The following is a 13,067-nucleotide window of genomic DNA, read 5'->3' as shown; positions in this document are numbered from 1 at the left end:
GTCCAGCCCACCTACTAAGTAAACTAGGTATCCACCTTGGGCAGTAGTGGATCTCAGACATGTGCCAAGAGCCTTCTCCTTCTTCCACTCTCACTGCTGGGCCTGCCACCACTGCTCTACAACCAGAAGAATTTAAAAAGCATCAACACTGCACAGGCCCTGTAAGCACAGACCTGCACTGAAATGCTACTTTGTCTCCCCCTTCCCCCAACCAGGTAGCCTTCTTGAGGGAGGGGATAGGACAAAGCAGCAGTCAGCACATGCCTTTGTTGAAAGAGCCTGAGCACTGCTGATTCTTCTTTTATCTTGAGGTAAACCCAATATTAAATAATATAATTCCCCACTATACCACTGGTAACATTAATCAATCAATAATATGAACCAGGGTTTTTTTTTTAGAACTTACTTAGAGGTCATAGGTAGAAAGCTTCATAGGAAATTAAATAAATTGAATAATCAAAATAAAATATTTTGTATGAAAAGGAGAAATTCTCAGAGTTTGAACTCACCCAAGCGGAATGCCACCCGAGGGTTAAAGGCTATTCCGAGAGGGTGGGATAAAAGATTTTCAATGATAGAGAAATCCACCCTCTCGGAATAGCCTTTAATCCTCGGGTGGCATTCCGCTTGGGTGAGTTCAAACTCTGAGAATTTCTCCTTTTCATACAAAATGTTTTATTATTTTGATTATTCAATTTATTTAATTTCCTATGAAGCTTTCTACCTATGACCTCTAAGTATGTTCTAAAAAACCCTGGTTCGTATTGTTGATCTATCTTGAGGCCTGCCCGAGAAGAGATGGGGGAGGGGCAGCAATGAGAAGGGAAGGGTGAGATGCTGGACTTCGGGTAGAGGGTATGGAAGGGGAGATGAGAAGCTGACTAATTGGAGGAGAGGGGGAGGTAGAAAAAATAGAAGGGAAGGGACAAAGCTTGACTTTCGGAGGGGGGGGGGGGGGGTGAAACAGAAGCATGGCTGAAGGTTCACCTAGGGGCCTGACCTGATAGGATCAAAGGAAATAAAGTTACTTGTTCTTCTTTGTCAAGTTTAACAACCTGATAGAAATTTGGCAGTTATGTGGTAATAACGTACCTGTGCCATCAGACATGACTTGCCCAAAAGCTCAGAGGGCTTTAAGTACAATGCACACTCATCCTATCTGATTTTGCTGAAAACTACTCAAAACAAGTTTAGATGTTTAGCAATGAAACACAATAAAAATAGACTGTAAGCAGAAAGTGCTAATTATATTGCGTGTCAAGACTATTTATGAAAATTTATATTCTGAACAGACCACAATTCTAAGTGGATTACACATAAGTCTATAAAATCTTAGTAAAATACAAACAAACAATAAATACAAGTGAGAACCTTTTCCAATTAAAATACTACAATCCAAGACCAGTAATATTAAGAAAAAGCCTTTTGAAACAAGAATGTTTTTCTAAATTATTTCCTGAATGCCACAAGCATATCAGCTTTGTGCAGTTCTATAGGTAGTGATTCCACAATTGAGGGCGCATCACCTGGAAAGTTCAGGATCGATGCCCAAAGAGACCAGCCATTCAAAATAATTGGCACATCAAGCAGATATTTATTAGCACATTTCAAATTGCATGCAAGCTTATAGATCTTGAGAGAAAAAGACAAGGTGAACATAAGAATAACCATACTGGGTCAAACCAGTGGTCCATCTAGCCCAGTATCCTGCTTCCTGCAGTGTCCAATCCAGGTCACAAGTACCTGGCAGAAACCCAAATAGTAGTGACGTTCCATGCTCCCAATCCCGGGGCAAGCAGTGGCTTCCCCCATGTCCATCTCAATAGCAAACTATTTCCTCCAGGAACTTGTCCAAACATTTTTTAAACCCAGATACACTAACTGCTGTTACTGCATCCCCCCAGCAAAGAGTTCAAGAGCTTAACTATTTCTTTGAGTGAAAAAATATTTCCTCCTATTTGTTTTAAAATTATTTCCATGTAACTTCCTCGAGTGTCCCCTAGTCTTTGTACTTTCGGAACGAGTAAAAAATCGATTAGCTTCTAGTCGTTCTATACCACTCAGAATTTTGTAGACCTCAATCATATCTTCCTTCATCCATCTCTTTTCCAAACTGAAGAGCCCTAACCTCTTTAGCCTTTCCTCATACAAACTGAGGGGTCCTTGTACTAAGCTGCAGCACAAAGTGGCCTTAGTTCACCCTTACAGAAGTTTTTCCCTTGCACTAAGGCCCTTTTCACCGCAGCAATAAAATGGACGATTTTCCATTTTTTCACTTAACAGCCATGCATTAATGTTAAAGCAAACCAAAAATAATTGGAGAGCAAATTAGTAATAACTCAATGTGACTAATTTGAATAATTTTGCTCCTAGAACTGAAAACACTTGGTTAGGAATTATAGTTCCATTTAAAATAAATAGAAGCCTCAACCACCCTGTGGAGAGTCCTAGACTTTTTAACAAACTTCGGTGGGAATTCCATCACAGGCTTCACGCTGTCTGAAAGAAAACAATGGTGGAAAACAACTCCCTGCAAATATTTAAAAAAAAAAAACAAACAATAGAGAGAAAAAAAACCACCATTCAAAAAAACAGTACAGACTCAAATAATCCTAAAGACCAAAGTTTCTCCTTAACTCAGTTCCATATTAGTCTTAAATATAACAGTCCATAAAAACGATGCCACCATGGGACTCCAAACAGTACTTAGCTTTCCCAGTAAACGCTGTATCACTGTTGCTTGTAAAAACTGTGGAAATCTTCAGAGCACAACCAAAACATCCCATGTCTCCAAGGCTCAAATTCAAAACCCTGACAAGGGGCCCCCTTGTTTCGCAAAAGCTAAGTACTGGTACCTTTTTTTCTACAGAAAAAGCACAGACAGTACTGAATGTAACTCACCTTCACTTATTGCTGAAAAAGGCATGAACTAAATCCAAATCCCTTCCCTTCTCTCTACGTGAACCATAATATCCAGTTTCAAAGACTTCAGTAGTAATGAGCCCATTAGCTCTCCACATGCCAGTAACTATGCACTCCAATTAGAGAATAAAGAATAAATTCTTACCTTACTAACTCTGTATTCCTTTAAATCTTAAAGAACCACCCCTTGCCCTATCCATATTTCACAGTATGAAAAAGGTCCCAGCTACTTTTATGTACCCATTGTGCTGTAAAGGGTAATCCAATCCCTAATTCAAACCAATCTCCATTCAGATCTTTCTAAACTTTGCACAGGAGTACTTGAGGAAACAAATGGGTTTTGCATCATTATGTTAAACATTCCTTAAATAACACATACACATAAGCCCTGAGGCAAAATATACAAAACAAGGTCTCACTGACACATCCTATACGGTTATTATTAAAATGTTTTTTTTTGGCAAGTCATCAATTTTATCATTTTTCTTTTATTGAAAGCCAATGAACAATAAAGGCCCTGTTTATAAAAATGCACTAGCGTTTTTAGCATGCGCTAACCATGTAGAGGACCATAATATTCCTATGAGCATCTACATGCTTAGGGCACGCTAATTTTTAGCGCACGCTAGCGCACTTTTGTAAACAGGGCCCTTAGAATAAATAACACTATTTAAGAAGCAGTATTTAATAGCCTGCTATGGTTTCTGGTACTTCTTGCAGCATAAAAGAAAAGGCCTTTTGATGAAATGTCCCCTTACCTTGCATTTTGGACACTTTTGGGCATTCCTTTGCCCGTGCTCCACCTCATTGGCCCAGTGTCGCAATAGCTTGTCTCCTTTTCTGTACTCTTTACAGTTTACGCCTTCATGCCAGGGAGAATGGCACTTAAAACACCAGACAAATTGGCAAGCAGGGCACTGGATCTATAGCAAAATAAAGAACAAAAACAACTGGATGCTGGACTGGCACAAATAAATGCAAACACAGAAGTGTATGGGGTCGATATTCAGCTGGCGGTGCTCAGCATTTTTCTGACTGCCGATGATGACATTATCTGCAGAAATTCAATGCTGGGCCATGTCCAAGCTCTGGCACTGAATTTCCAGGTTTACACAGCCGGCAAAACCATAGCCAGTTAAGGGGTCCTTTTACTAAGATGCAGTAAAAGGTGGGGCCTGCGTTAGTGTCAGCGCATGTTTTTGATGCGCATTAAGGCCCCTTTTACCGCAGCGTGTAAAAGTGTGTCTTTTTTCCCTGAAAAGGAATGGCCGTACGGTAACTGAACCACTTACCATGCAGCCATTTTTTTTTGGGGGGGGGGGGAGCATTTACCGCCACCCATTGAGGTAGCAGTAAGGGCACCCGCACTATTACTGCCGGGTAAGTGCGGTACTACAAAAATAAAAAATACTTTTGTGGTGTCGGAAATGGAATACACTAGGGGGGTGGGAACTATCGCCAGGTTCCTGCGGTAGCCCGGCAGTAGTTCTGGAACGGCAAGCGGTAATCCCACATTGGGCTTACCGCTGTTTAGTGAAAGGCCCCCTAAGTGCGATATTAAACACTTAACCAGCTATGGTGAACTACATAAAGATAGGACTGACTGATGTTTAAATCATTTTTATTAACGTCACCAACTGACCCAAACAGACTGTAGAACAATACAATCGATAACATACAGTTTCAAGTTCAAGGCAACAACAACTATAACGGACACAATCCAGCTTTTTCAACCCCTCCCCCCCCATACCCCAGCCCCCCACTCCCCAACCCACCCCAAAGTTAAAAGTTCAGCAAGTAGCTCCTCGCTCTGGAAGACAAAGTAAGTCACACAGGCTCCCACGTTCCACTGGTTACCATCAGCCTCTGTTTCAACTGGATGCTCAGGCACGTTCCAAAGCACCCCAAAGTCAGCACTCATTGTATGGCTGGGTCCTATTGAATAGGTCCGCTAATTCTCCTGCAACTACTGATAAAGGGTAAAGGGTCTCGGATTTGATATACCGCCTTTCTATGATATAACCAAAGTGGTTTACATTTATTACCGTATTTTTCGGACTATAAGACGCACTTTTTTCCCCCAAAATTTGGGAGGAAAATGGGGGGTGCGTCTTATAGTCCGAAGGTAGATTTGGCTGGCTGGCTGGCTGGCCGCCCGCCCTCCGAGTTCGGGATCACCCTCCCCCCGGCCCTGTCACCACTTCTCCGTACTCACGTCACGCGATCTTCCCTGGTGGTCTAGTGACGTCGGGGCAGGAAAGAGCCCCCTCTTTCCTGCCCAGCGCGCTGCTCTCCATCCTCCTGTATGCAGCCTGACGGTCTCGGCGAGATTCAAAATGGCCGCCGAGACTTCAATTCTTATAGTCCGAAAAATACGGTATATGAAGGTATGTTCTCTGTCCCTAGCAGTGCATTTTTTCTAGCGTAAAAGGTGCCGGTACTCAAATGCCAAGCCACCCTTCAGGGGTGGGGTGATCACTGAGGGACCCACCCCCACAATAGCCAGGCACTAATTGGCTCCTTAGCCAATTGAATTGGGAACCATATATTGAATCAGGGGAAAATGTCTATCCCCAACTGCACTGCTTTACTGTAACACTTTTCTGATTTGCTGTATTCTGCATCTATAATGATTTCAGTAAGAAACAAATGCAAGTACACACGATGTTTTTAACCCACAATCAATTGGAAAAAAACAGTACTTATTTCATTTTACTTGTAATTCTAATTTAGGGTTGAACGCCAAACATTGTAAAATGGGCAGGGAACTCAAACTCAGGTAAGTTATTCTGCCTTTTATCTCATGGCAAATCAAATAATTCTTGGTCCTTTTTCTGACCCTCCACATCCTACAAGTCCTAAAGCAATGACAGTACACTAAGCAGTGTAAAAAGTATACAAAATAAACAATAAAACCATGAAGGGAAAGGGAAATGGGACTTGATATACCACCTACATTCAAAGTAGTTTACATATATACAGGTACTTATTTTGTGCCTGGGGCAATGGAGGGTTAAGTGACATGCCCACAGTCACAAGGAGCTACAGTGGGAATCGAGCCCAGTTCCCCAGGATCAAAGTCCGCTGCAATAACCACTAGGCTACTCTTCCACTCCTAGAAGCTAACACCTTTGACTAAACAGAGGGGAAAACATCAATATAAACAGGCTCAAATTGGGGGGGGGGGGGGGGGGGGGGGGGGGGAGAGACGGCCTGGAACTCAGTTCTACCACTTCTTTTCAGACTTCAGAGCAGTAGGGGTGTTCTGTTCCAGCCCCTTCCTTTCAGGCAGCATGAAAGGACCATAGCACAGAACTGTCGCTCTTCTCTCTAATACAACCCCTCTTCTCCTGTTGCTGTTGCTCCTGCCCCTTCCGGCTCCAGGGGTTCCACTTCCTTTTTGTCAATAAGTTAAACCCTGAAGGTAAGAAGTATAAACACACCATGCTATGGGCCCGATGCAGAAAGCTTCCTGTGTGGTTACCGCGAGGTTTACACAGTTTTACTGTGGGATAGCAATGCAGAAAGGGTTAACTTGCACAGAAACCCTGACCATACACCGCATTGAAATGAATGGAAATGCAGTGCATTTGCTTTCTCGAGGCATGCAAAACATTTTTTTTTAAAGTTTTGGCCATGTGACTACCATGGGAAAAATTAGGCCAGGGTCTGGGGCAATGCAAAAGAGGGGCAGGTGTCTACTGGAACCCCATCTCTTTTCCCAACCTGACTACCCTGCCCCAGATACCTGCATCAGCCTCCCTCCCTCCTTGATGACCCAACCCAAACCGACCCCCCCCCCCCCCCCCACAGTTCAATACATTTCCTTGGTAGTCTAGTGGCCCCCTCCCTCCCACTGACCCAACTCCCTGACCCAAATAAACAAATAATTAAATCCCTAATGTTTAGTGGCACCCTCCCATCCCTGCCCCAGCTCACCCACTGTATTTTAACAGGAGAGGCAGAAGCAATGCCCACTAGGCTCATGCCTCCAGCTCTGCCATCTTAAAAAATGATGGCAACCTGCTCTGCGGGATGCATCCTGGGGATGCACCAGATGGGACATGTCTGGCAGGGGGGCTTGAGTAGGCTGGGGAAGGGTGTGGAAAGGTGTCAACTAGACATCAAGGATTAAAGGTGCAAAAGAAATCAAAATAGCATTAAACAATCTAACAAAACTAAGAACATACAACACCTTACATACCCTAAGTACAAAAGTGCATTGGAAGCCAAAAGGATGGTAGAATATCTTGAGCCCAGCAGCTAAATCCTGTAAAGCAGTTAAGTCTTTATCAGTGGAAAATCTGACATTACCAGAAATTAGATCATAGAGCTGCTCTGGTCTTAGTCTACTTAAATTTCTGTTTCGCTGCTGGCACTGGTCCACTAAAAATGCCCCCAGACTAGCAGAGAAGACATGGGGTCTGGTCCCAAGGCTGATTAGAATCTGGTTTGGTCAAAAGCAGCAGAACGTAGTTGTTCTCAGAATTCATGCCATGGAGAAGAAATAACCAGTGGAGGGCCTCGGTGGTCTGAGGGGCTAAAGAAAAAATCTTTCTGCAGACAGCACACTCATTTTCGATAGGGCTGAAGCGAAAAAAGAGGGAAAACTCTAAAATGCTTAAGGAATTGTCAAAAAATGTGGCAGCTAACATTTTATGTAAAAAGCTGAATCATGCATTTGGGGTTTAGAAACCCAGTATTTAATGAGGAATGAGGTATAGACAATTACTGAAAACATAAGGATCTGAGGGATTCTCATCTTAACACTACTGGTGCAGAGATGCCAAGCATGGCCCATCTCAAAGCTGGAGACTTACCACCGCTATGCTGGAGATTTAAGGCCAATGAGTGAGGTCCCAGCCATGTCTTAAGCCATATCTAGCATATGTAGATTCCATAAACTGACATATTCTAATCAATAAATAGAAAATGAAATTACTTTTTCTACCTTTACTTTCTGGTTTCGGCTTTATTTTTTCTTAACTCTCTTGCCAGGGCATTTCTTCTCTCTCCATGTCCATCGTTTATCTTCCCTCTGCATCCCTATCTGTCCTGCCAAGTATCTCCCACCTCTGTGTCCCTGCTCCTATCCTATTACTATGTTGAGCATCTCTGTTCTCTGTGTCCTTATTCTTGCCCTGTTCATAATTTCTCCTCTGTGTCCATATCTCTCTCCTCCCTCCCCATTCCCAGCATTACCTTTCTTTGTCCCTATCTCTCTCCATGTCCAGCTTCTCCTCTCATTCTTTCCTTCCCCATACTACCCACCCCCACCTTTAGCTCTGGGACTAGCATCTCTCCATCTCTCTTCCATCCCTCCTGTCCCCCCACCACTGCCTTAAGGAGGTAGCATCTACTTTTCTTCCCTCTTGTCCTGCCTCCACAGGGGCCAGCATCTTTTTTCCTTCCCTCCTGTCCCCCCAACCCCTCATCCCAGCATTTCTTTTCTTTCCCCTCCTGTCTCCCCATCTCTTTCCATCAGCCTCTCTCTCCTCTTTGCGTTCTTAACCCCCTCCCTCTAGAGCACCCCAGCTGCTACTGTTGCTGCTTTTTTTCTGACCAGCAGCAGCGGCGGCGGCAAAACAGCAGATATCACTTATGGGGCCATTGTTTCTCTTCCCATGGCTGCCGGCTCTGCCCCAGAATAGGAAAGTGACCTCAGAGGGGGCGGGACCGGCAGCCACGGGAACAGAAACAATGGCCCTGTGAGTGATGTTTGCTGTTTTGCCTGCTAATGCTGATCAGGAAAAGCAGCAACAGCAGCGGAGATGGCGGCAGGAGGGAGGTGGGGGCTTGCTGATTTTGCTGCGTGACAACTGTGTAGGTTAGGAGGAACTTGGAAAGGAGCACAGCAAATGAGTGTGAGAAATGCATTTAGGTGTGTGAGCTGGAGAAGGAGCCTAAATGCATGTGTCACATGCCAAATGTGTATGATTTGGCATGCCTGCTGGTGCTAAGACCCATCTGAAGAGTATCCAACATAGAAAGTTACATTGCCAGAAGGACACAGCATGGAGACAGTTTGGAGGTCACCTTCCAAGAAAGTGCCAAGTGCCTGAAAAGCCACATGAGACTGGAGGACCAAAACATGGGTAAGCTTAAAAAGGGGGGAGCTAGAAGGGAATGCGACCAAGAAAACCAAATAGAAGCAATGTATAAAATAAAGAATAAGATTTGCAGAAAGCTTACTATGACTAAGGGCTTCAAAGAGCTTAGATCCAGAAGCAGCTGTAGGAAGCATTTCTGCCTATAGAAACCATAGTAGATTCATAAAACAGAGGGGTGGTGAAACTCCCCCCCCCCCCCCCGCCCCCAACAATACCAGAATTCTTGAAAGCATGGGAGAAGAACAAGGGATAAAGCCATAGAGGCAAATCACAGAGGAGTGTCAAACTACAACCCTGGAAGGCCACAAAAACAGGTCTGGTTTTCTGCCTAACCCTAGTGAATAAGCATGAGATACTTGCATGCACGGCCTCCATTGTACACAAATATATTTCACGTATATTAGTTAGATGTGTTGCCCTCCAGGCTTGTAGTTTGACATCCCTTAAGGTATGCAATACTGCAACACTTGGGAAATATGAGCAGACTGGATGAATTTTCCAGCTGATGTCTGTCATCACACTGTGTGTCTGAATATAAATATTGTAACTCCTGTCTGGTGCACAAGTGATTTTGTTTGCTATCATCAAAGGCCCCTGCTTCCCCACAGAGAAAATTCTGTGGCATGCATTCAGAAATTCTGGGGTAAAGATTTTTCATTCTGCAACAATCATGTAGTATATCTGCATAAGTATATATAAAATATATATCTTGTAATGTAATAAAATTGTACATATAAAACAATATGTTCACAATATTCTGATGGATCTGCATAGGGTATTCTTTTTTTTTTTTTTTAATTAAAAGTTTTATCATCATACAAAATTTGACAATAACAGAAACCACAACAAAACAGTAATAAAACGCCATTCCACATAGTTGTAAATTCAAGTCTATCCCAACCTACATATATAATCCAAAACATAAAAATCTGGTAAACTCTCTGGTAAGCATCACATACCCAACAAAAAGGAGACCTCTCAAACCCGATTCTTAAAGGAGGAGTGGCCTAGTGGTTAGGGTGGTGGACTTTGGTCCTGGGGAACTGAGGAACTGAGTTGGATTCCCACTTCAGGCACAGGCAGCTCCTTGTGACTCTGGGCAAGTCACTTAAGCCTCCATTGCCCCATGTAAACCGCATTGAGCCTGCCATGAGTGGGAGAGCGCGGGGTACAAATGTAACAAAAAAAAAACCTCTAGATATCCTGTGATCATACCAGTCCATGAAAGGAGTCCATACCTTCTTGAATGCTTTCTTCTTAGCTCCCTCTCTTTGGAATAATCTCCATCTAACCCTTAGTTCAGAACACAATCTGATACATTTTAAGACTGCTCTGGAAACACACTTTCTTCATCTTGCTTTAGGAGACTCACTGTGGTCCCGGGCAGGAGACAGACTTGATTAATATGGTTTGATGTTTAAATAACATCCTATTTAGGCAGCTATTGTAATATTTTATTTTATTTATTGATTGGCTGATTCTTGGAATGCTTGTGTCTTTCCTATATTTTGCTGGCGTTCCTGTTAAATTATTTATTTGGATTTGTGTAAACCGCCCAGAGTTGTTCTTCAAATTAGGCGGTATATAAAGTTATATAATACAAACACGTGCTATCAAGTGGTGGGAAAAAGTCATATTAAAGTTTCCTCCAATTATCCAACATACCACCTCCAATTGCATGAGCCTTTGTTCCAGTGCTTGATAAAAATATTTCTGGCCTTCACTGGGGGGCCCTACACTGATACTATATTGTGCTTGTGAACCTTGAAGCTCAGTATGAATAGCTATATACTGTCCTACTGGGTCCGTAATGGTCAACAATACCTAGACCTGCACTCCCCAAGATATTAATATTGTGCTTGCGAACCTTGAAGCTCAGTATGAATAGCTATATACTGTCCTAGTGGGTCTGCAATGGTCAACAAAACCTGGACCTGCAATCCCCAATATCCCCACCCCTTTTATTTTCTTATTAGGGTGAGAAGCAAAGATACACATAATGAAATGCTTAGACCCGAGAAGCCCCTCAGCCCTTCTTTTGAAGTGAGTTTCCGGAATTAAACAAATTGTAGATGAGAGCCAAGTTGCTTCCCGAATGGAACACTTCCTCTTATATGGGGAGTTTAGACCCTTAACATTCATTGTGACCACCTTAACATCAGCCATAGTTAAATAATTTATGATACACAATCAAAATCAGGACAGACCTTATTAAACTGTTCTTATAACATACAAGCAACTTCCATATTCCCCAATCCCCAATCCCCCACCCCCTTTCTCTTGTTCACCCTACCCAATCCCCTTTCCTCCCTCCTTCCCTTCCCTACAGTAACTCCCAACATTAACTCTTTCCCCATCTCAAATATGAGACAGGAAAGGCAAAGAGGAAGAACCTCAGCATTCTGGGTTCAAGAAGAAATCAAAAACAAACAAATATTTAATCATCAGTCACCTCTCTACAAACTATTGTAAACTGCAGAGAAGCTCCAATTTTATAATGCACTGAATGACCCGGATTTAGCGGCTTGTCTGATGATCTAGAGAAGTTGAAAGATACTGGGCCATCACTTAATTCCATTGTTGTCCCACAAAGTGTGGCACAGCTGTCTGAGATGCCCTTTACCTGAAGGTGTCTTTTGCCATTTCGGTGATGTGTCTTTGTCAGTTGTTGATTCTTGAGGTGGATCCTCAAGTAACCACCATCCCAAAAGGAAAATCCATCTATAACGTATGTGTTCCTCGCGGAGTCTGCCTGTGATGTCCTTCAGTTCTCTACATTTTTTTCAATGTAAGAAGCGAAAAATCTGGGCACATTTCAACGAAATATGTCCCAAGTTATACTCTCATGCTTATGGACAACTTGATAGAGTCTTTTTGGAAGTAGTTATGGAAGAAAACAATGTCCTTTGGGAGGTCTGATCTTGGGGGTGTAAGGATGTTTCCATGGATCTCACCTTTGTTAGGCCTGAAACCTGTTTAGGCCATGAACCATCTTTTCTGAAACAACATGGATTCTGCATTTCTTCCTGGCAGCATTGTGCTGACTGGCATCATTCAAGGACATGCTGTTTACTTGCTCTGGCCCTCCAGTTTATCTCCTGGGAAGCTGTGGAGGAAGGAGAGCTTTCAGGCACATAGAGCCTCCAGTATCTTATGTGAAATTGTGGAGGAGCAGTATGCACTGCTAGACATGGATGAGGTACTGCTTAAGCTCAAGGCACCTCATTGTGATGACCGTATATAACCTGCTGGACAGAGGTACACGGTTCTGGATTGATCCCTCATTGTCACCTGGGGACCCAGAGGGCAGTGTCAACCCTGGACATGAGAGAGGGTAAAAAGAAAAAAAGAGAAGAGATCGGATGGTGTATGCATCTCTCTGAGGAGGGAGAACACCTGTGAACTGTATCTCCCTGTGCTGAGTTTGGCACAAGACCAAATTCAGGAGTGGATTCACGGGTTCCCAAAGACTGAGTATCCAGCTGCTTTCCAAAGCAAGGCCACATGGGACTAAACCTGATACTGTCAGAGGGCTTGCAGAAAATCCTACTTGAGCCCTGAAGAGGAATTTATCACCCCCCATCAGCCTTGAAAACCATTTCCACTTACATCTTCTTCCATAAAAACTAAAGCAAAGAATTCATTCAATCTCTCCACTATGGCCTTGTCCTCCTTTAGTGCCCCTTTTGCTTCTTTATGATCTAACAGTCCCATGGATTCCCTCACAGGCTTTCATCCTCTGATGTACCTGAAAAAGTTGTTACTATGAGTTTTTGTCTCCACGGCAAGTTTTTCTTCATATTCTCTTTTAGCTTTCTTTATCAATGCTTTGCATGTGGCTTGACAGTGCTTATGTTACTTCTTATTTTCTTCATTCAGATCCTTTTTCCGTTCTTTGAAGGATGCTCTTTTGGCTCTAATAGCTTCTGTCACTTCATGTTTTAAGCATGCTGGCTGTCGTTTGCTCTTCTTTCCACCTTTGTTAATATGTGCAATACAACTGGTCTGAGCTTCCACGATGGAATTTTTAAACAA

General features: G+C 43.0%; 1 protein-coding gene across 1 annotated transcript in view; it reads right to left on the bottom strand.

Annotated features, from left to right (window-relative positions):
* RNF217 (ring finger protein 217) overlaps positions 1–13,067 on the bottom strand; it is a 217,588-nt gene that overhangs the window by 31,333 nt on the left and 173,188 nt on the right. The window contains 1 exon segment of the mRNA XM_030195531.1: positions 3,681–3,845. Within this exon segment, the coding sequence (XP_030051391.1) occupies positions 3,681–3,845 (165 nt within the window).

Source organism: Microcaecilia unicolor, chromosome 3 (genome assembly GCF_901765095.1).
Source record: "Microcaecilia unicolor chromosome 3, aMicUni1.1, whole genome shotgun sequence".
NCBI classification, from domain to species: Eukaryota; Metazoa; Chordata; class Amphibia; order Gymnophiona; family Siphonopidae; genus Microcaecilia; species Microcaecilia unicolor.
Note: the sequence above shows the minus strand (reverse complement) of the source record. Positions and strands in the feature narration are given on the sequence as shown.